Source organism: Vigna umbellata, chromosome 10 (assembly GCF_029865625.1).
Source record: "Vigna umbellata cultivar VRB3 chromosome 10, Vumbellata_1.0, whole genome shotgun sequence".
NCBI lineage: Eukaryota > Viridiplantae > Streptophyta > Magnoliopsida > Fabales > Fabaceae > Vigna > Vigna umbellata.
This window is the reverse complement of record NC_142174.1, coordinates 20,290,225-20,313,701: the sequence shown is the minus strand read 5'-3', so window position 1 is coordinate 20,313,701 and position 23,477 is coordinate 20,290,225. Positions and strand designations below refer to the sequence as shown.

Genomic DNA, 23,477 nt, shown 5'->3' with positions numbered 1-23,477 from the left:
GCGCTCCCACCACCACCTGTAGAGAATCAAACTCCACCACTCCTGTAGAGCATCAATTAAACATAAAACAACCCAAACAAAATCAGAAAAAGGAGACGGAAGGAAGTTTCCTCCTTCGCTGCGAATCAGAACAAAGAGAAGAAGAACGAGAATGACTGCCCTTGCGCCCCCGCCGCGTCTTCGCCGCGCCTCAATTACGCCATTGACGATCCCTTCATCGCGACTCCATTAGAACAGAGAAGAGGAAGGAAGCCTCCCCTCGCAAACGAAAGAAAATGGGAGAAAAGAGAGGAGCGGCGCAACTTCTATCTCTGTTTGCGAAATTTAACCCTAAACACATGTTATTACCTCAGTTATTTTTTTAACCGAGGCAATAAGGGTCTACGGCCTCGGTTCTATAAAGAACTGATGCCTAAACGCTCTCAAAAAAATAAAAAATAATTACAAAAATGTCACTGCGCCAGTTTTAGGCATCGGTTCCTTTTGAACCGAGGCATATACCTTTGCGCGATAATTACAAAAATGCCACCGCACCAGTTTTAGGCATCGGTTCTTTTTGAACCGAGGCATATACCTTGTAAAACGAAAGATGATAAAAAGGTGAAAGTATTTGGGAATGATCAAATTATCTCAGTAATAGGTCATCCAATATTTATATACAATATTTCCTTCTATTCTAGAATACTAATAGCATAAAAGACAAAATAACAAAAGCAGAATGGACAAAAAGAAAAGGAGTGGTGCGGAGTGGTGCGGCAGAGTGGTGCGGAGTGGTGCGGAGATTGCAAGTTTGTTATAAAGGAATATAGTACAAGTTTGTTAGCCTCCCGCAAGCTGGAGAGGGGTGTCAACCATCTCTAGCTTGGACAAGTTTGCATGGAATGGCTGAGGAGGAAGAGCTTTGGTGAAGATATCAGCAAGTTGTCGAGATGATGGAACAGGAAGGAGCTTCATTAATCCTGCTTGTGCTTTTTCTCGAACCAAATGGCAATCTATCTCCAAGTGTTTTGTTCTTTCATGAAAGACTGGATTTGCAGCAATGTGTAAAGCACTTTGATTATCACAATAAAGTGCTGCGGACTTAGAACACTGAATTTTGAGATCATTGAGAAGGTAAGTTAATCATTGCAACTCATAGGTACTAGTAGCAAGTGCTCTATATTCTGCTTCGGAGGAAGAACGAGACACAATATTCTATTTTTTGGTTTTCCAAGAAATTAAAGAGTTCCCTATGAAGAAACAATAACCTGTGACTGATCGGCGTGTGGAGACGCAAGTTGCCCAATCGGCATCACTAAACCCAATTAGGTGGATAGGGGAATTCCGTTTGAAGTAGAGCCCCTTGTTTGGACAACCTTTCAAGTATTTAAAAACTCTGTTTGCAGCACCTAAATGAGACGTTGCAGGATTTGCCATGAACTGACTTAATTGCTGAGTCGCAAAGACGATGTCGGGACGAGTCGTTGTGAGGTAAATCAAACGACCAATGAGTCGCCTATAGGATAGGGGATCATCAAGTATTTCACTTGAATTAGCTTGTTTTAAGCGAAGAGAGCTATCCATAGGAGTGGAACTCGGTTTACAACCCAATAATCCTGAATCTGAAAGCAACTCAAGGCAGTATTTCCGTTGAGATACAAAGATGCCATCATCAGACCTACTTACTTCTAACCCAAGAAAAAATTTGAGTTCTCCCAAATCTTTAATTCGAAAAGTATATTGAAGTATATGCTTGAGCTTTGTTATTTCAATGGGAGAGTTGCCAGTTAAAACAATATCATCAACGTATATCAATAAACCAGTAAATTTCCCTTTTTCATGCTTGATAAACAAGCTGTGATCAGCATGTGATTGAGAATAACCAGATGAGAGAAGAAGGTTAGAAAGTTTCTCATACCATTTTCGACTTGCTTGTTTTAGCCCATAGAGAGATTTTTTGAGCTTGCAACACTGTGAGGATTCATACCCATATAGACCTTGAGGAAGCGTCATGTAAACTTCCTCGGACAAGTCTCCGTGTAGAAATGCATTACTAACATCCAATTGCTGCAAACACCAATTATTTATGGAAGCTAGGGCAAGGATAACTCGTATGGTAGTCATTTTAACCACTGGAGAAAAGGTTTCAAAGAAGTCTATCCCTTCAACTTGGGAGAATCCTTTTGCAACAAGCCTCGCCTTATATCGTTCCACACTCCCATCTGGTTTTCTTTTGATTTTGTAAACCCATCTACATCCTATGGGCTTGACATTCTTAGGAGTTTCCACAATCTCCCAAGTTTTGTTTAGCTTTAAAGCCTCAATTTCATCCTTCATGGCTTCTTTCCAACACGGCTTCAAAATTGCTTCTTGATAGCTTCGGGGCTCAATCTCAGAAATAAGGTTCATGACATAATGACGCTCAGACTCAGTAATGGAAGAAAGAACAGATTGAATAGGATACCTGCACGTTGATGATGATTGATTTGATTTGGTCTCTATGTTGTAGCAAACAAAATCCGCAAGTCGAACATTAGGTTTAGAGCCACGAGTGGTTCGTCTTGGTATGAAAGGGCTAGGGTTTGGATGAGGTGATGAAGAGATATGTGGTGAGATTGACTGGGATGGAGAAGTTGACGGTGAAATTTGTGGAGAGGGTGAAGTTGTTGGAGAAGGTAAGGTTTGAGGTGAAATGGAAGTGTGTGATGGAAGTGGGTCCTGAGGTGTAAAATGGAGGGGATCAAAGTCATGGAAGGTTTTGATATGTGGAGGAAATAATTTTTCTTTTCCTTTTTCTTGGGCTTCGTGTTTGTCAGTAAAAGGAAAGTGGGACTCATAGAAAACATCTCTAGAGACAAATATGTCTTTGTTTTGTAAGTCTAAAATAATATAGCCTTTTGTGCCAAATTGATAGCCGAGAAAAACTCCTTCTCTAGACCTAGGATCAAATTTCTGTTTGGGTCCAGTGGTTGAAGCATAACATAAAGAACCAAAAACTCTAAGCATGGAAAAATCAGGTTTTTGGTTATGTAAAAGTTCGTAAGGAGTATGTTTCTTTGTAACTAGAGAAGGGATACGGTTAATAAGATACACTGCATGTTTTATTGCATAAGACCAAAGATGTTTGGGCAGTTGAGATTGAAACATGAGAGCACGTGCCACATTAAGAATATGTTGGTGTTTTCTCTCAACCCGCCCGTTTTGTTGAGGGGTATAAACACAACTGGTGTGATGTATAATCCCTTTTGAAGCAAAAAAATCTTTAAGAAAAAATTCTGGACCATTATCCGTCCGAATACATTTTATTCTGGAATCAAATTGATTTTCAACTAGAGAAATGAAATTTTGAACATATATTTTTACTTCGGATTTAGATTTCAATAAGACAATCCAAGTATATCTACTAAAATCATCCAAGATAGTTAAAAAATATTTTTCACCATGAATTGAGGCCTTAGAAAAAGGTCCCCAAATGTCCATGTGCACCAAATCAAATTTTTTTGAAGCTCTACTATCACTAAGGCAATAAGGCAATTTTCTTTGTTTTGCAAAATGACAAATGTCACAATTTTCATTAATATGTTTTGGAATAAAAGGAAATTGTTCACATAACATATTTAATCTGTTTCCTGAGAGATGTCCTAATCTATAATGCCAAAGGTTGGAGTTGGAGATGGTATTGGTAGCACTTTCATTAATGGAAGGTTGGTTTAGTGATAGAACCTTGGCTTCTTTGTGGACTTGCAAATGATAGAGACCTTGTTGAAGATTAGCCAAACCAATCATCCCCAACGTACGCTTGTCCTGGATAGTGCAAAAAAAATCATGGAAGATAAGGATATATTTATGAGTCAGTATGAGTTTGGATATGGATAAAAGATTAAAATGAAAGTCCGGAACAAACAAAACATTGTGAATAATAAATTCTGGAGAAAAAATTACTGTTCCAGATATATGGGCTATAACAATTGACTTATCAGGTAAACTTATTTGTATTGGTTTAATGTTAGAATAATTTGAAAAGCAATTTAGAGAAGATGCAACATGATCTGTGGCTCCCGAATCTATGATCCAGGGGACATTGTGAGTGGCGGAGGAGGTGTGGTGTGGGTTAGTGCAAAAAACAAAGGATATACCACTGGACTCAGGATTTGGAGCGTGGATGAGATTCACTCTATTGGTTGCTGTGGTTGGAGCAAAGACATTAGGGTTTGATATTGGGCATGGGTCAAAGTGATGGGGCCTCCCTCCTTCTCTGAACCGTTGCCTCCTTCGGTGGGTTCGATCACAACAGCACTGTTAATGGAGGAAGAGCCAGAAACATCGCGATTGAACTTCGGCCTCCCTGGGTATCGAGGATGACCAGGGGGATAACCATGTTTTCCCCAACATACGTCAATAGTGTGTCCAGGACGGTGACAATAGGAGCATTTCTTGTTGGAGGCTCCTTTGACAGTGGGAGAAGGACCAGAGCCACGCCCTTTGCCGGAGAAAGAGTGATTTGCTGCATTCACAAAGGTGTTAGGTTCAGTAAGCGTAGGCGAAACGAGTTGTCGTTCCTGCTGGACAACCATGGAGAAGACACGGTTGATAGAGGGGAGAGGATCCATCAAAAGGATTTGTGAACGCACAATAGAGAAGCGTTCGTCCAAACCTTTGAGGAATCGGATTATGAAATCCTGTTGGTGGTAAGTTTTGGCAAAACACGAGCAAGAAGAAAAGGGCCTGTAGTTATCGAGTTCTTCCCAGAGGGTCTTCAGTGCAGTGAAGAACTCAGAGACAGAACGAGTTCCTTGAGAAAGACTATAAATTTCTTCCTGGAGCGCTGCGATTCTGAGAAGATCACCTTGCGAAAAACGTTCGCGAAGGTCATTCCAAATGTCTATGGCACATTCGAGGAAAATAACACTTTGGGCAATGGAGGGAGTAATCGAGTTGAGTAACCAAGACATGACAAGGGTATTGCACCTTTCCCAAGCAGAATAAAGGGGTTCTTCAACCTTAGGGACGGGGATGGTGCCTAACAAGAAAGCCATCTTGTTTTTTGAGATTAAAGCCATTCTAATGGCACGAGACCAGGACTGATAGTTTGTGCCATCAAGGACAGGGGTTATGGAGACAGAGGAAGGTCCTTCACTAGGGTGGATGAAGAAGGGACTTGATGGGTTCATGGTGGGATCAGTGGCTTCATGACCACGATTTTCTGTTTTAGGACCTTCATTATCGGAGTTCTTTGGACTAGGAGGAGGAGTAGAAGACATTTCGAAGGAATAAGCAGAGCTCCAGGAGGGAGCTCTGATAGCATAAAACGAAAGATGATAAAAAGGTGAAAGTATTTGGGAATGATCAAATTATCTCAGTAATAGGTCATCCAATATTTATATACAATATTTCCTTCTATTCTAGAATACTAATAGCATAAAAGACAAAATAACAAAAGCAGAATGGACAAAAAGAAAAGGAGTGGTGCGGAGTGGTGCGGCAGAGTGGTGCGGAGATTGCAAGTTTGTTATAAAGGAATATAGTACAAGTTTGTTACCTTGCACGATAATTACAAAAATGACACCACACCAGTTTTAAGCATCGGTTCTTTTTGAACCGAGGTATATACCTTGCGCGATAATTACAAAAATGCCACCGTACCAGTTTTAGGCATTAGTTCTTTTTGAACCGAGGCATATTCATTTGTGATAACTACAAAAATGCCACCGCGCCATTTTTTTGCTTCGGTTATAACTTAATCGATGTCAAATGCGCGAGTTAAAATCTTGTTTTTTTACTAGTGATATATATATATATATATATATATATATATATATATATATATATATATATATATATATATATATATTTTGTAATATGTGGGGGTTGTTATAAAAAGGAGTGCCTACAGTGCCGTTATATTGCAAAATATCTAAGTTGGTTTGGTTGTTCACGTTCCATAAGGAACGTTGGAATGTTACAACTCCAAGTGGTCAATACCACTTATCCGCAAGTCACACTCAGGATCGTCCACGTTCAAAGAGTGGTTTCACTCATCTGCAAGGCACAATTTTGGGAAGCTTCTTCCGCAAGATCTTTTCCTCGGATCACTCCTTTTCATGCTTTATAAATAGAGCATTTCATTCTCTCTAAAGATCATCAAAAACCATTATTCTTTCATTCTCTCTTCTATTAGTTTCATTCTTTCTCTTTTCTTCTTTTCCTAAAAATATTTTGGATTTATTGTGTTCTCTTTTTAGAGATTCTTGCTAGTTCTGAGATCCTCAAAAATTTTGAAAAGTTCTTGTTGTATCTTGGAGGATTTGCGCGATACATTGTAGATGAGTTTTTAAGAACAATGATCTACACGCTTCTTGAAATCATTTGTACGTGATCTTTATTCTTTTATATCAACTTCTACAGGAGTATTATTTTCATCATGTTTACAGAGATGGAAAGAGATATTTTGTTTGCCAGATACTTGTTCATGTTGGTACCACATTTTTATTGTATATGTTGAAAAGCATTTAAAAACGTAACATAATTTGCAGGATCTAATTCAATAAAAACTAACTAGTGTTAGAAGAAGTCGTGTTAGATTATAGAAGAGGTTGTGAAGAGTTGGTCATAAATTACTATGAATGAAAGTGTTTATTTTCCTTCAATTTTAAACGCGATGGTGTACAAGATTCACATGAAAGTAATACTTATTCCTAAGTAATTTTTATGAAGAATATCTTGTCACATGGGCCTGTTGGTAATATCCTCATAAAAAACAATTTTGAAATGACACTACTTATTGAATTTAATCATGGTTAAGATGATTCAAGCTTATGAATTGTTCTAATATCAAATTTATTGAAATAATATTGTTCATATCAATTACATAATTTGAAGTATGGTCTATTTTAAAGTTTATAAATTCGTTATAGTTTTGTTATTAAAAGATACGTAAAAATATTAATAGAAGAATGCGTATTTAAATTATCTTTAATTTTAATTTTAAAATTATGTGAAACATATTGAAACAAGTCTCTAGCTCGGAGGAAATAAATGATTGTGCTTGAAACTTTGTTTTTTTCCCAAAGATACATCAATATTCAGACCTGAAATTAATTGAAACAACATCATTAATATCAATTATTCATATCAAAGATATTGTTTCTTTTAGAATTAAAAACTCCATTAGAATTTTATTCTTAAAAGAAACTATAAAACATTAAGAAATATAAAAGAAACTATAAACATTAAGAAAAAAATATATTTAAATTGTTATTAATTTTAACTCTTAAATAGTATAAGATTGTTGAATTGAAACAAACAAAATATATATAAAAGTAAATGGTAGGATTGTTTGGGCATAGTCCTCCAACTTTACTAAAATTGGAGTATGTGAAACTGGCTATGTGGATTTGAGTGAGAGTTGAAGTTCTTTAAATCGTATCCATTCCTAGAAAATGAACAAATTAGAGCATCAAATGCTTAGTCCCTTAATAACTTGCATTTTGAAAACTGGTAGGTAGGTATATAATACTACTAAAGGATTATAGGACGTGCTGATTTCTTTTGACAATTTCTCAGCCTAATTTCTTTTTAATATAATATTACTATTTGAATAACTTTGCTATATGAATGCATTGATCACAAGTTTGTCTTCTGAACTGTAGAAGAAAAACTTGTGCTCAAAAGAGAAGCTGCTTTAGAAAAGGGTAGAATATAATTAAAAAAGTGAATGTGTCAACCTTGGAAGAAACAAGCTATGGTGTGGGCATGCGATTTTGAACATTTCTCCCACCATCATGACATTGTATTTTAGACAACCGAACATGTGATCCATAGTAGATTCGATTGCCATAACAAGTGCCAACTTGTCATGTTCTATCATACTATATTCATAACATTGCCGGCTCTTAATCTAATTCACCATCATTTGTCATTTTCTACAAATTCATAGTATTGTTTTTAGACTAAACAACACTTACATTTCATAAAATAAAAATTAATATCTTAAATCATTTAATCATTCCATGAGATTGTAAGTTTGAAAATTCAAATTCGAAATAAAGGAATAAAGTAAAAGTTAAAAGCTTTTCATTTTTTTTGAAAAATCATATAATAAGGGCCTTTTTAAGTTTTGTTTTGAATTTTATTTGGTCAAATTTCTCCTTTTAAGAAGAAGAAAATTTTAAAATAACTCCACTTACATCTACCAAAAATGATGTGTGAAGAGAATTGTTATAAAAAGCAGTAAATGAAGAATCACCAACAAACCCTTTGGATTATTATGGTTGAGTTTCAAATCCGTGATTAATTGTCATTAACATAAGTTAACTTTTTAGCAGTCTATTAAGAGTAATTGTGATTAGTGGATAGAACAGTGTAAGAGATATATATGTAGTGTCTGAAGCTAATTAAGATGGACCCAGAAAGAACAAAAGGAATAAAATCCATGCAATAAAAAACGAGGAGAAGAAGATAAAAAGCAATAAGAAAAGACAGAAGAACTCTGTGTTAGATCTGGAAGATTATCACCTCTTCACGGACTAAACATTCCTGCAATCAACTTATTACTATTCAAACAATTTCATACCACATTATATACAAACTGTTATTTTTTTTATTTCTTTTTGCTGAATAAGAGGCTTGGAACAGAAAAAAATCCTATAATTATATATATATATATATATATATATATATATATATATATATATATAATCTTTGAAACAACTTATATATTATTGGACCACATTATACAAATTCTGCACCCAAGCAACAGTATTTGGGAAAGAACAGAACAGAACAGAACATTGTTTTGTTCTTTTGTTGTTACACATTTTGGATAAAAATAAAAAAAAAAGTCCCATTTTTTATCTCGTTCGTGTTTTATTTTATTTTTCAAAAACATGTTAAATACAATGGATAAATTTTACTAAATAATTTAAAAAAAAATTAATAATGGGGTATTGACAGTCTCCCACCTCAGTTCCTCCGCCGGAGAGGGAATATTCTTCCGTCGCCATCCTAACGGACAAACCAAAACGTGTTCGTTTCGTGGACCCCACTTCCCCCTCCCTCCAATCCAATCCATGTGATGTGACCCTCTAACTCTCATCATTCATTTTTCGCTAAATTCTCTCTCCTCCGAATCTTCCACGCTGGCATCCACGTGTCGCCCATCTCGCATTTTCGTCCGTTCGATTGCTTACCCTCTTTGATTATTCTCATCCAACGGTCCCCCAAGAAACAACCTTGCTCTATCTCCCCGATTAAATAACATAGTATCCACGATGTTATTTCGGATTCGTCGCCGAGATTTCCTCTAACATGTTCCTATAACTAAATTGTAGCTTCTAATTTCTACAACCTTATAATAATTCTCATATTATTAATTAGTCATAATACAGTATCATGTCATATATACATAATGCATTGCACCAAAACTATGCCTTCAGGCATGTATAATATTTAACGACAGTTAATTATTTATTACTACAAACAAAATAATTGAATTACTGTTACAAAAGAGCAATATAAAAGCCCATCAAACGCCGCATTTAATGCTTTTGTTATTACTAGTGTTGCTTCTTACGCCATAGAGCCACCTTTTTTTTTTTTTTTCTATTTTAGCCGCACTAGTGCTCTGTTTGTGTCTAATCAATGATGTTCTGTGCTGACTTGTTTGGTGTTTATGGTTTGGTTCCGATAGGTTATTATTGATAAGAATCAGAGTGTGTTTTCCTTTGGGGTGGTTTGTGGAATTACATATTCTTCTTCCATCAGTGTGCAGTTGCCAAGGGTATATGGTATATCTTCTTGTGGTCTAAGCTGATCCCTTCTTTTTCCTTTCTTCTTTTCCGCTTTTGGGATAGTAGAATGAAGGTGCTGTTTGGCTGAGGTATAAAGCAAAAGCTCTGCAAGTGGGATTATTGGAATTTTCTTTTTAAGTTGAAAAGAAAACGAGGGTGGTTGTAGTTGAATTGAAGGTGCAGCATAAGAAGTGAGTGAGTGATGGAAGGTGGAGGAAGAGAAAGTTATAATGGGGTGGTGATGACTATGACACGAGACCCGAAGCCAAGGCTAAGATGGACAGCAGATCTTCATGATCGCTTTGTGGATGCAGTTACAAAGCTTGGTGGCCCCGATAGTATGTATAGTGTTTGGATTTCAATTTTGAGAGTTGAAAAGCACTTTTACTTCACAAATTCTTCTGTCTGTGCTTTGTATGTTGAATTTAAAAAATGTGCATTATGATTCGTGAAAATATTTTCTCAACTTTTATCTTTGTTGGTGTTGTTGACACAGAAAAGTTAACTTGAGAGATAAGTTTTTGTTGAAACTGGAGTTCAGAAAGGGTAGAAAAAAAGGTGGAGTAACGGGGTGCTTTTAGAAACTACGATTACTTGCTGCACCAAATCAAGAAATTGGTTGGTCACAGAATTATGTATTTTCTATCAAACGGTTGTTCGTATAATCTGCATGCTGATGTAGGCTGAAATTAAAGTAGCATTTGGTGTTTCCCTCCTCTGTACATTTTTGCGGTACAAATCGTTGGTTCAAAAAGTGATGGAAATAACCAATCACTTTCCTTCAAGCTTTTTGCTCTAGGGGTTTTGCTTGTACAGCTAATGTCTCTGTGGGCTAATCCAATGTTTACTCAATCCTTATCATTTTGAATATTTTATAATCTTCTGTTTTAAGGCTGGTGAAGGTTTCTGCTTTGTTAGAAAACGACATTAATCTGAAATGTTTTGTTTTTTGTTCAGAGGCCACTCCCAAGTCTGTTCTGAGGTTAATGGGGTTGAAAGGTCTGACACTGTATCATTTGAAGAGCCATTTACAGGTAATTAGATTTAACTTGCATATACTAGATTTGATTCATGAGGGTACCGTTTACAAAATATAGAAGGAAAAATAGATGGAGAGTGAAAAGACAAAGTATATGTTATTTTGATTTGATATTATCATCAATTATTTAGTACCATACAAAAATCTTGTAGAAAGATGGAAACAAAGTAGTGTAAATGAAGGAGTGAAAATACTGAATTTATATGTGAATGGTATTTGGAATTCACGAAACATCAAAGAATTTTCTGGTTTTCTCCTAACCATCATCAAAGAATTACCATGTGGAGTCATAATTTTGCATTGTTATTTTGTTTATTTGCAGAAGTATAGACTTGGACAGCAGGCTCGAAAACAAAACGAGGAACTGAACAAAGAGAACAGTAGTGAGTCCGTTTGAAGTTTTGACAAACACTGAGTATACTAGGCAATTCTTTAACAAATCGTTTAGAACAGTTATCGCTGGATTTACCTTAAGAAACTACTTAAATAGAGAACATAAAAATCTGGAAATGTTTGATAATAACGTAATAATGTTCTTTCCATGTTTCTGTTTGTTTTTAGGATGTTCGTTTGTAAATTTTAGCACTCGTTCTTCAGGGCCTAACACCACTTACAGAGGTGATAATGAAGGGGGGTATGTTTCAGATCATATGCATAACTATAGTTTCTATGAACCAAATTCTCATCTAAATTTAGCCCTTTTAGCTTTGTGTAAATGCAACTCACTTCTTGCACTTGTTTGGTTTCTCCTTTTCCTAACTTATCTTCATATCTAAAATAGAGAAACCCCAACAGAAGCACTGAGGCATCAGATTGAAGTTCAAAAGAGATTGGAAGAGCAGCTCGAGGTATTTCTCAGTTTTAACTTGCATAGTTCTAAATTAAATTTTTTGTAAGATGTGATTTCTAATTTTCACTGTTCAACTATAGAAAATCTTGATTCACTTGTGTTAAACTTCTTTGTTGGCAATAGGTACAGAAGAAGTTGCAGATGAGAATAGAGGCACAAGGGAAGTATTTGCAAGCAGTGTTAGAAAAAGCTCAGAGAACCCTTTCCTTGGATGGATCAGGAGGTCTTGAAGCTTCAAGAGCTCAGTTGACTGAATTCAACTCTGCTTTGTCAAATTTCATGGAAAATATGAATAAAGATAGCAAAGAAAACATAATAGAAGTGACAGGTTTTTATAATAAGAACCATGGCTCAGCTTTCCATTATGAGGAAGTAGGGAGAGAACAAAATAGGGATCAAAAACCCAAGATTGAAGGGGGTTCAATACAGTTTGACTTAAACATTAAGGGTAGCAATGATCTCATATCTGCTGGTGGGGCTGAAATGGATGTCAATATGATTTCATATAGGGGGTAAATTTTTTGAATTTTCATACTTTAAGTTAGCCATTAGATTGAATGATATATATACCCCTTTCCCTAGATATTCTCAATAATTTTCTCCCTCCCTTTTATCAACTAAAGTTGCATATCAAAACAGCTTGTTATCTCTTCCTTTTCTAGAGCTAAGTCCTTATTACCAATTTTTCACTGGACAAAAATCTGATACAAATTCCCTAGTGCTTTTAGTATAACTTTCCTGTTGAATTGAATTTTTTTCTCTAATAACTCTGATAAACAATGGTATACAAGTTTTAGTATAATAGGAGCAATCAACCAAGTCATCAACAAGTTATAGTATCCAATTGGGACATCAACAATGATCGAGGTGATCATCATTTTCTTGTATATTCGGGAACTCAGATGAAAAATAAAATTTCACAATTACAGCAGACATGATCAGAAACCATTCAACAGAAAAAAAAAATAGAATCTCTTGCAAGTGAGGTCATCGTTATCTCTCCTCGATAATTGTATTATATCAGCTCCCAATTTTTTGGTTGGTCTAACTTATACTTTTTCATGCCTACAATCTCATCACACATACACTTTAAGGTATTCATCCATGCGAGTGTAATTCACCTCTGGATAAAGTGCTGATGCTTCTTCTCCACCTTCTCCAATTTCAAAGTTTGTCAAACACCCTTCATAGAAAATATGGTAGAAATGTCCCAATCCAACTTGTTGTGCATAGTCCGAACCTGGAATTAACCAAAGTCATTTTTGTTGAAATAAAAGAATTACTACAAAAAGTTTAGTACTTTCTCTTCCGGGTGTACTGTTACCTCTCATGGAAGCAAGAAAATCTTGTTCATTTATGCTGGACTTCTCTAGTTGCTTCCCTATGAGCTTCTCCCACTTCTCAATTAGCTGTCTTTGAGTGAGAATGTTTTCTGGTGGTCTTAGGTATACAGTCTTGTTCAGTGTTCGAGGATCATCAATTGTCTTGATTGTGTACGTTGCAACATCATCTTCATCCATGAAAACAGCTGCATTGTGAAAGGGTATTCTTTAGTATAAAGCGTTAGATCACATGGGAATGCATCTTAATTTCTTAAACTATGAATAAGTTTCATACACTATGACAGCAAGGGTGTGCATAATAACACATAAAATGAAAAGAAATAAAAGCATTATAGATTTAGTATTTTACTTAAAAATTTTGTATACCTTTGACATTGCCATCACCATAGAGAATGACCTTGTCTCGTGGAGGGAGGAGGGTCCCCATTTGAGAGAGGTTACCAACAAAGTAGCCAGCAAAGCAGTTAGCAGAGATGTAAGTGAAAGGGATGTTGGCATCTTCAATTGCTTTCCGTACAGTCATTTTCTCATCGAATGTCACTCTTCCTGGTTCAAGTGCATGCCCCATAAGTGCAGGGTCCATGCCAAATTCTGAAGGCAGAAAACGCTAAACAACAAACAAATTTTATATTGATTACAAAAGTGTGATTCAAATACAATAACTATCTTAAAAGAAATAATAAAGTAAAAGCTCTTACTGTCACAGGACAGTCATTAATAAAATATGTTATTCAACTTATCTAAAATTTTATATATGCATGATTGAGATTATATTCAATGATTCACCGGTTCTACTCAAATCTAAAAATGAAAATGTACTATAATTATAAATTTGAGCCAAAAATGAATAACATTTTCATACAACTTTGAAATTATCTACATACTATTTCTATTCTCATTATAAGGTTGTCAGCCACACTATATATGTTAATGAACTGGGCCCGACCAAGATTGTTGTTTCAAAACCAGCACAGGAAATTACATCCACCAATTAGCATACACTAATTAGACTTTGCCTCAAAACCTCATTACACACAATACACAGACCAATGTAATTTCTTCTGGCATACTCTTTCCATCGTCATTTTCTTATGACTTTAAGTCAAAGTCTTAGACTAAGTAAAAATGAAAAAGTTGAAAGAAGATTCATAAACTTCTTAAGTTGTTGGGTTAAAATAATGTCATAACTTTCGTTAAGGTCTTAAATATATTGTCTATCCCCGGTTAATCCATCCTAAAAGAACCATCCAGATGTGTACCATTTGCAGCTAAACCAATTTAGAGCATACCTGGTGCTGAATTTGGCATCTTATAATTTGATTTGTCTTTAAGGCTTGAAGGCTACAAAACACTGATTTAAGAAAGGTTGCGTGCCTTAACGTTCTGTGACTCTATCAGTAAGATTGATTTGAACTTTTCTTTAACACATTCTTTTATTCCTTAAAATTTATTGAAAATTATATATGTTATTAAATCTTCCTGTCTAACTATGCTATCTGTGCTTCAGTAGTTTTAATAAACTTACAGAAAGAGTATACTATAACACGATCCATGAGAACACCGTTTTAGTATACACGAAAAAGGCATACCTTGACATTTCCTGCAACTTTGATGGCCTCAACAAGTTGAAGCTGCAGCAACAAGTTGTGAGAGCGAAAATGAACCCCAGACATGGTGCAAATGACAACATCCACAAGTTTCACAGCATCGACCAAGCTCTGGTGATCAGAAAAAGAAGCCTCCACAAGGTGAGCACCTTGCTTCTTGAATGAAAGCAGCATCTGCAACTTGTCGATATCTAACCCTAAGTCTGGACGTTGAAGAACATAGGTTTGATGCCCTTGTTCTAGACTTGCTTTCACTATCCTCCTTCCCACATACCCAGTTCCCCCCACAACAAGAACCTTGCTCTTTCCCATTGCCTCTCCTTAATTTTCAGTAAATGCACGACCCAATGCCAACTATATATAAAAACTTGCGAAAGACTCAACCTTTACTTTCACGTTTCATCATTCCTCTTTCTGCATATTTGTAAGTTTCTACCAAGAAATATAGCAATATCTTGAAAAGGTGGAGTTCAAGTTACTCTCTCTAGAGTAGGAAGGAGATGGTGGCCTTGAAAGACAAAAATTTCATTGTCAATCTTCAAGAAAATTTGAAGCATATGCTAGAGTTTTATTAAAAATAAAGAAACAAACTATTGCTTTCATTTATCATATGTTTAACAAAAGTTTCTTGATGCTGAATATGACGTGGAATTGGAAAAACAAAAGATAAGAAAAGTATGCATTTTTAAGAAAGTTTTGCCATGGGCTGGTTGATTTTTCATCCTGGACTAAAGCTAAAAAGGACCACAAACGCTCATTTCTCATGAATAATATAGCAAAAACATTGTGATCACTAAATAATATTTCTAATAAATTACTATGAAACATTTAAGGTTTAGCTATCCATTTGAAACGAGTGTTATTTTTAATCATTATAGTGCTCAAAACTATATTTAAAAAATAATAGTATTTGATCCGATAAGTGTAGCCTTCTTCATTGATAAATGATTAAAAAATGCAGTGATAATGAAGTAATCCAAATCTTTTTGACTAATGGTGTCAAATTTTTTCTTCTTACTTTATGGTAGATTTTGATTTGATTTTGACACCCATCATTCCCTATCTTTTGATTATCTCTGGTTTGAACATTGTCTTCAAATTAAAGATATTATATTATACATTTGTGTTTGTGTTTGGTGATTTTGTTCTTTCATCTCCTCTTGAATAAGAAACCTTTTGAATTTAAGATTTAAGATTTGTGGATTTTGAGTTGGTGGCGTTTGAAAAATGAAGAGAAGGAAGAACATCAGAAATGGGGTTGTTGGTTGTTGACCAACTATGCATATGGAAAAGCAGTTGAGCCATTTTCTTCAAATGAGTGTTATCATCTTAACAATTCATCTAATGATTTCTTTTGTATTTTTTAAATTATTAACAAAATAAAATCACATATTTACTGGAATAAAAAAATATATTTAAAAACTAAAAATATATAGTGTGTTTAGCGTAAAGAAATTTAATTCAACAGAAAAATTATTACTATTATTATTATTATTATTATTATCATTATTATTATTATTAATAATATTATGGTTGTTGTTGTTCTGATTTATTTAATCAATATTTTAAACCCATAGCAATCGCATCACATGCACAGCACTTTCTTCTTGAGAAGAACATTTGTTGCCATCTTATGAAGCATTGCCCATTCAAAGGCTTTTAAGATTCAGATTTTTTTTTGTTTTTCTTTTTTCCCAAATAACATATTGTATACGAACATAACATCATTGTTATTTATGTTCAAAATTCGATTTTCCAATTGTGTGTATTTTTTTAAAATTATTTTCTTACTTTTTTTAAATGAAAAAAATAAAAATTTAGTTCAAAATTCAATCTCTTAAAAATTAAATTTTGATTAGATTTTGTTAGATATTGCATCCAAATTATGATCGATTTTATGAAAACGACTTTGTCTTTTACAATTTATTTTTCAAAACAACTTCAAACTTATCTTAAATCTATTAATTATTTGTTGAACTTATACTACCATTCACTATAAATTCTTATTGCATCAATAACTAGTATTTACTTTCTTATTTACAAGTAAGAATATATGTCTTGATATAAAAGAAATACAATAAACATCTCACATAACTGAGAAATAATATAAAAAATATAATTAATTGCATATCTTAGGAGAAACTTTTTGGAAACATGATATGGTGAAAAAAATCTTAAGATTCAACAAATAGGTTTTTTGTTTGAAAATTTAAGCAACTCACGAATTCCATTGTTTTATGACTGACTTAAAAAAAGCTATTAATGTCAATTGAGTTGAAAAAGTAGTTGAAAAAGTTGTTGGAGTGGTAGGTTCAAGATAGTTGTATTTTATACCTCATAGATTATACAATTATTAATCAAATAATAAGAGTTTTCACCGACCCTAATCTAATATTAAGTAAAAATTGGTTTATTTTAAATTGTTGGTGTCAGTATATCACAAATAGGCTTTTCTCATGTACAAAAGAATTAAAATGTAATTTTAATTGGAATATTTTTAATTTGGTTTAAATAATATACTTTGAAGGAGTTTACACTGACCTAATTCTTAAATTTGTGAGTAAAGTTGTTTTTTAAATAATAATTAAACTTAAAAAAAAAACATAACTTAAATTTCTTTTATTTAAGTTAAATAGTCCGCTTATCCAACTTATAGTGATAGAATATATTAGGCGAAAAGGAACTGGAGATAAAAGATACGAAAATTAATGTTTTTATTTATTTTTCATTAAATATATAATAGGCATTTCATCACTTAGAAGTAGGTGCAGATTGAAAACATAGGGTGCATGAAGAATACGCCCAACGCGTAAAGTGTTTTTCAAAAGGCTCTTTTACTTCGCACCCACCTTTTTGTTTCCTATACCCCATAAATATTTTTATCTCTATTCTATCCCCACATTAAATAATATTAGAAACCTTAACTATTTAATTTTTCTTCTTCCATGGGCGTCATACACGTCCTATATCAAATCACCGTCACCTTCCCATCTCAAAATCATTGTCACCTTCCTCAATTCCAAATCCCAGAAAATCGCTTTGTCCAAAAATATTATTTAATTCCTCTATATATTTTATTATGAAATATGTTTGTTGCTGAAATTCTTTTTCCAGTTTCTTTCTACCATTTTTGTAAAGCATGGGAAAAATAATTTTAATTTTTTAATTAAACTGAAAAAAAAGATAGAAAAGGGAAATCGATGTATACCCTCTCAACTCCATCCTCGTCTTAACCTCTCTTGAGGAAGTTTCGAGGAGATTATACGAGGAAAGTTGAGGGAATTTCAGAGTAATTCTTTTATTGTTTATTTCAGTGGATTTTGAAGTAAAGTTTGTGAGAATGAATGTAGGATTTAATTGATGTGATAGATTTAAATAATTTATTTAATTGATAAAAGTAACGTCGTCCATCCAGTCCTCGTCGGCGGCGGCTTTACTCTCCACACCCTCACTCACCTGTCCATCCCTGTCCTCAATGTCCACTGGTCAGGCCGGGTCTGGGCCCATACTAGCTGCACCCACTCCAGCACCGCCTTCTACTACGCTAGCGGTGACTCCGGCCGTCTCCAGTGCAACGGTGTCGGTGGTGCTCCTCTCGCCTCCTTAGCGCAAGTGGAGGCCTACCACAGAAACGACAATTTTGTCTCCTACGGCGTGAGCTTCGTACGAAACTCCACCTTCGTCACACTTCAGGCCGCCTCCACCTTCACGCCAAGCTTGCCTGCAATGTTGGAAGGGACCGGATACCATCACGGAACCGAATACAGCACATCCAAGTACATTCACACAAACAAGGAGCTGAATACGCTCCATGGAACCGAATACAGCTGTTGCGATAGGCCGCTTGGAGGTATGGAACCGAATACGCTTCGTTCAAATATCACTTGTGAAGCACTGTTCATCATCTTCTTCACCCTGGATAGACGCTCATTCCACTTAACCACTTTCTTCTTCATGTCATTAGTTCCTTCTTCGTCCTCATCAGCTCAGGGAATCTTTGCAACCATGCCAAGCCAAAGTAATTGTACTTACTCGTGAGTCTAAAGTAGTAAAAGCGTATTAAAAAATTGTTCTTGACGTCTTTTTAATATTAACTTGAATCGGTTTCGTCTTCTGCGAATCGATTATCTATATTAACCTCATATACACGGATGAAATTGGGCACATATGACATTTTACTAATAATCCCTTCAATATGAAAAACCTCTCCATCTTGTAAATCCATCTTCAAAGTTCCTCACTTTTTCTCTCATCAAAACACGAGAAAACCTCACTTTCGTTGCTCTCATTTGTCTTTGAACAGTACAATTTGTTCATGTGAACACAATGTTAATGTTTACTTCTAATAAATTTATGATAACTTTTACAAACTAATTAGATAAAATTATTTTTACCATACGAAATTTAAAGCAGATGATTAAAAAACGTTACTAATTAAGTGGGGAGAGTGATATGATGAGTTCCAAGAATTTAAGAATAATTTAAAAAAAATACAAGTTGTTAATAAATTCATCACTGTAATTAAATTACTTCATTTTTCAATATGTGAATTAGTATAAATGCGTCTTATGCTTAATAATGAATGTCTTATGCAACACATGTTATTATTATTAGGTTTAAACCCTTTAGTTGTCCCTATTTATGTGGGGTTTTCCCATTTTGATCCCCTTCTTATTAGAATCCCCAATTGAGTCCTTATAAGTGGTAATTTGAATCAATTGAGCCCCTGTCGTTAAATTTAGTTAACGAGATTAAGTTTTTGCACAGGTGGGAGGATTACGTGTTGATTTCTTTAAACGTGGCATGTTTAGAGTTGAAACGTGGCATGATTAGGCCTTTATGCGTGGAATTATGTAAAATGTAATATAAAATTAGGCAATTCTGAAATGGGATTTTGGGTTCAATCAAATTGAATTTGGGATTCAATTTGAGATTAAAAATCTGAGAGGAGAGTGTATCACAAGCTTGCGCGAAGTCTTTAGTGGAGAGGATACAGACTTCATTAGGGCTTTGGAGCTTCGTCATTGGAGTTTTGACGTGAATCGCGAAGTCGTTCTACATGTGCGTGAAGTGGTTCGAGTGGAATTTGCTGGAAGGTTAGTATGTCTGCTTTACATATATATGAATATAATATTCGGTTGTTTCTATTGTTATCTGGGGATGCTTTTTTGAATGTGGGGTTGGGGTTGTCTGAAAATGTGGTGTTTGCATATTGCGGTTGTGGTCCCCCATGTCCCCCATAGTTACAGTTTGTTTGTTCTGTCATTATCACTTTAATAAGCGGTGTTTTTTGTCGTTTTAGGCTTATTTGTAGGTGTAGAATATTCTTGATTGTGTTGTGTGTGATGGACGATATAGAGGTTGATATTCACCATGGGGGAAAGTTCGTCAATGACGACTGCCTGAAGTATGAAGGGGAAAGTGAGACAATGTATTTTGATCCTGACTTATGGAGTTATTTTATTGTAGTGAGTGTAGTCAAAAGTCTTGGGTACGATGGTTTTAAGGAATTGTGGTTTTCTGTTGGATGTGGTTCTGTATTAGATGATAGACTAGAAGCATTGTGTGATGACGTAGGTGCCATGCATATGGTTACTTTAGCTCAGTTAAATGGACAAGTTCATTTATATGTTGTGCACACTATGTCTGAACCTAATGTGATTCACATGATTGAATACAACGTTGATGAAGGAGGTCACGAAGTTGCACCTCAGGTGAATGAGGGTGGTGAGGGTGCACAATTTGCTGAGGGTATAGATGATGGCGTGAGGCAACAGTTGGATGAGGGGGTAGGTGCTGATGGTGAGAGGATAGAAGTTGTTGTTGGTCAGGCTGAGATGACAGAAGCAGATGAAGTGCAGGAAGAGAGGATACAGGTTGAGGAAGGTGATGCTGAGAGGGCAGAAGCACATGAAGTTGAAGTTGAGGGTGAGAGGATAGAGGTTGAGAAAGGTGATGCTGAGAGGACAGAAGCACATGAAGTGCAAGAAGAGAGGATAGAGGTTGAGGAAGGTGATGTTGAGGTTGAGAGGACAGAAGCAGATGAAGTTGAAGTTGAGGGTGAGAGGATAGAGGTTGAGGAAGGTGATGCTGAGAGGACAGAAGCAGATGAAGTGCAGGAAGAGAGGATAGAGGTTGAGGAAGGTGATGTTGAGGCTGAGAGGATAGAAGGACAGGATGGTGAGGATGATAGGTTAGATGGTGAGTCTTACACAATAGAAGTAGAAGACTTGGAAGATATAGAAGTAGAAGTTCGTGATTGGAGTACATCACGTGATGATGATGATGGTGAGATGAATAGTGAGGATGGGTTAGTAGACATAAATGTGCAGTGTGATGTAAGTGAAAGTTCTGCTAATTTGGAGGTTGAGGTTGAACCTCTTTTACTTGGGTCTGAGTCAGATATGGAAGAAGATGAGATTAATGATTCCAGTTGGTTCAATGGCGAATGACAATCTGAGGACTTAACTTCTCCTGACATAAGTGATGAAGAAAGTGAAGATGAAGATGAAGATGGGTATGGACATTTTTCTACATTTATTATGCCAAAAAAAAATGCTTGATTTCAACTGGGAAGTGGGAACATATTTTATGGATAAAGAAGACATCCTTGATGCCATCAAAAGTTATGCAGTAGAAAATGGTAAAAATTTGAAACTTGTTAAAACTGATAAAAAAAGAATAAGGGTTAAATGTTTGGGATCAAAAGGAGAATGTCCGTGGAGGGCATATTTTGGTTTCATGGATGCAGTAAAGTCATGGCAATTGAGGACTATGGTTGACAGGCATACATGCAGTAGGGAACACAAGTTGCGGCTATTCAATGCAAAATGGCTTAGTAGAAAATTGGAAAAAACAATCAGAGAGAATCCTAATGTAAAGGGATTTGATATTAGAGATAAAATTACTAGGAAATGGAACATAACAATATCTAAGAATATGGCTTACAGGGCCAAAGCCTATGCATCAGACGAAGTGGCAGGGTCCTTCAGTAAGCAATATAGTAGAATTTATGATTATGCTCATGAGTTATTAGCAAGAAACCCTGGGTCCACAATCAAGTTGAAAGTTGAGTCATATGATGGGAAATCAATATTCAAGAGGTTTTACACATGCCTAAAGGCATGCAAAGATAGCTTTATCTCATGTAGGCCAATCATTGGCCTTGATGAAGCCTTTTTGAAAGGCAGACATCGTGGTGAGCTATTAACTGTTGTGGCTCGAGATGCAAACGACCAAATATTGCCACTGGCGTATGCAATCGTAGAAGTTGAGAACAAGGAGACCTGGACATGGTTTATGGAGCTACTGATTGAAGGCCTAGGTGGACCTGAGGTGTGTTCTTCACTTACAATCATATCATATCAACAGAAGGTAAATTCCATTATAGTTATTGACTTTTATCTTATAGAAATGACTTTAAATCAATATCATCTAACTTTTTTTATGACTCATTCACAGGGTTTGTTACAAGCTGTACAAGATGTTGTTCCTAGAGTTGCACAAAGATTTTGTGTAAGGCATTTATATGCCAACTTTAGGAAGAAACTCCCTGGAAAAAAAATCTAAAAAAGCTTATGTGGAGGGCAGTTATAGCAACCCACCCACAAAAATGGGAGAATGAGATGAGAAGTATCAAAGAGGTGAATCGAGATGTTTTTCGACACTTGATAGCTATTCCTCCAAGGTTTGACACTCTCAGTTTACATAAGTTTTACTTAACTTTTACTTTCTGATTATTTAACATATTCATTGTGTGAAATACATCTTTATTCAAGGTTTTGGTCCAGATCAAGGTTCACAAGCACAACTCAATGTGATACTTTGGTTAATAACATGTTAGAAGCCTTTAATAGTGTTCTGGTAAATACGAGGACAAAACCAATTATTACAATGTTGGAGGAAATCAGACTATACATGATGAAGAGATGGGCCACTAATAGGTCAAGGGTAACATCTTTTAAGTCATCAATTTGTCCAAAAATACTTAGTAGACTACAAAAGGAGGCACTACTAATAAAGAATTGGATTCCCAGGTATCCAAGAATTATGAGATATGTTTATCTTTGTTTATGTTATCCTAAGTATCATATAACTAATATTGGCTTATGTTGACAGCTGGTCTGCAAAAAGGCTATATGAAGTCAGACATGTGTCCCAAAGTGGGGACAAGTTTGTGGTGGATATAGATCAATATTCATGCTCCTAATGGAAATGGAGCATTAGTGAAATACCTCATGTACATGTATTGGCAGCAATGAGGTTTCTCAACATAGATGCAGAGGACTACATACTTGTATGCTTTAAAAAGTCAACATATGCAGAAATTTATTCCTCCATTATATATCCCATTAATGGAAACAACATCTGGGAGGTAACCCAATGTCCAAATGTCATGCCTCCATAAAAAAGACAGATGCCTGGTCGTCCTAAGAAGGAAAGGAGGTTAGAGCAATGGGAGTTGAAGAAAAGTAGCACCAGAATGTACAAAGGGGGATTACTGAAGAGATGTGGCATGTGTAGGGAAGTGGGTCACAAAAGAAAAAGTTGCCCCAAGAGAAACCAAGTGCAGGAAGAGGGACAACAACCCAGTTCATTGCCTGAGGGTCAACCAGATGGAGAAGAACCACTTCAAAGTTGAAGAATGTTATATGTTTTAGTAGTAGCAAATGTAAGGGCAAAGTTTGATGTTTATCATCTTACAGACATGTGTTATAAACAATGGTTTATGTTTCAGTATGTTATAGCCTAAAGTATCCTATATATTGGTACTTGTATGAACAATGAATGACTACTTTTTGGTATTAATATACAAATCTTGAGTTCGACATTGACAGTTTCTTTATTGGAAGTAAATTAAAAATTTATTAT

General features: G+C 35.3%; 3 protein-coding genes across 3 annotated transcripts; 2 read left to right on the top strand and 1 right to left on the bottom strand.

Moving 5' to 3' along the window:
• Positions 1-9,396: 9,396 nt before the first annotated feature.
• LOC148192140 (Homeodomain-like superfamily protein) lies at positions 9,397-12,239 on the top strand. The gene is made up of 6 exons (XM_088100493.1): positions 9,397-10,105; positions 10,725-10,801; positions 11,129-11,189; positions 11,368-11,440; positions 11,588-11,654; positions 11,780-12,239. Exons 1-6 carry the CDS (start codon positions 9,970-9,972, stop codon positions 12,170-12,172), a joined length of 807 nt encoding a protein of 268 aa, XP_087956619.1. The 5' UTR covers positions 9,397-9,969; the 3' UTR covers positions 12,173-12,239.
• A 197-nt stretch (positions 12,240-12,436) lies between these two features.
• On the bottom strand, positions 12,437-15,137 carry PRR1 (pinoresinol reductase 1). The gene is made up of 4 exons (XM_047295179.2): positions 14,589-15,137; positions 13,366-13,606; positions 12,981-13,184; positions 12,437-12,896 (listed from the first exon to the last, which is right to left on the bottom strand). The coding sequence occupies exons 1-4, from the start codon at positions 14,916-14,918 to the stop codon at positions 12,733-12,735; spliced, it is 939 nt and encodes a 312-aa protein (XP_047151135.1). The 5' UTR covers positions 14,919-15,137; the 3' UTR covers positions 12,437-12,732.
• A 6,408-nt stretch (positions 15,138-21,545) lies between these two features.
• Positions 21,546-22,125, top strand: LOC148192139 (uncharacterized). Its single transcript, XM_088100510.1, has 2 exons — positions 21,546-21,969; positions 22,058-22,125. Exons 1-2 carry the CDS (start codon positions 21,546-21,548, stop codon positions 22,123-22,125), a joined length of 492 nt encoding a protein of 163 aa, XP_087956636.1.
• Positions 22,126-23,477: the final 1,352 nt, after the last annotated feature.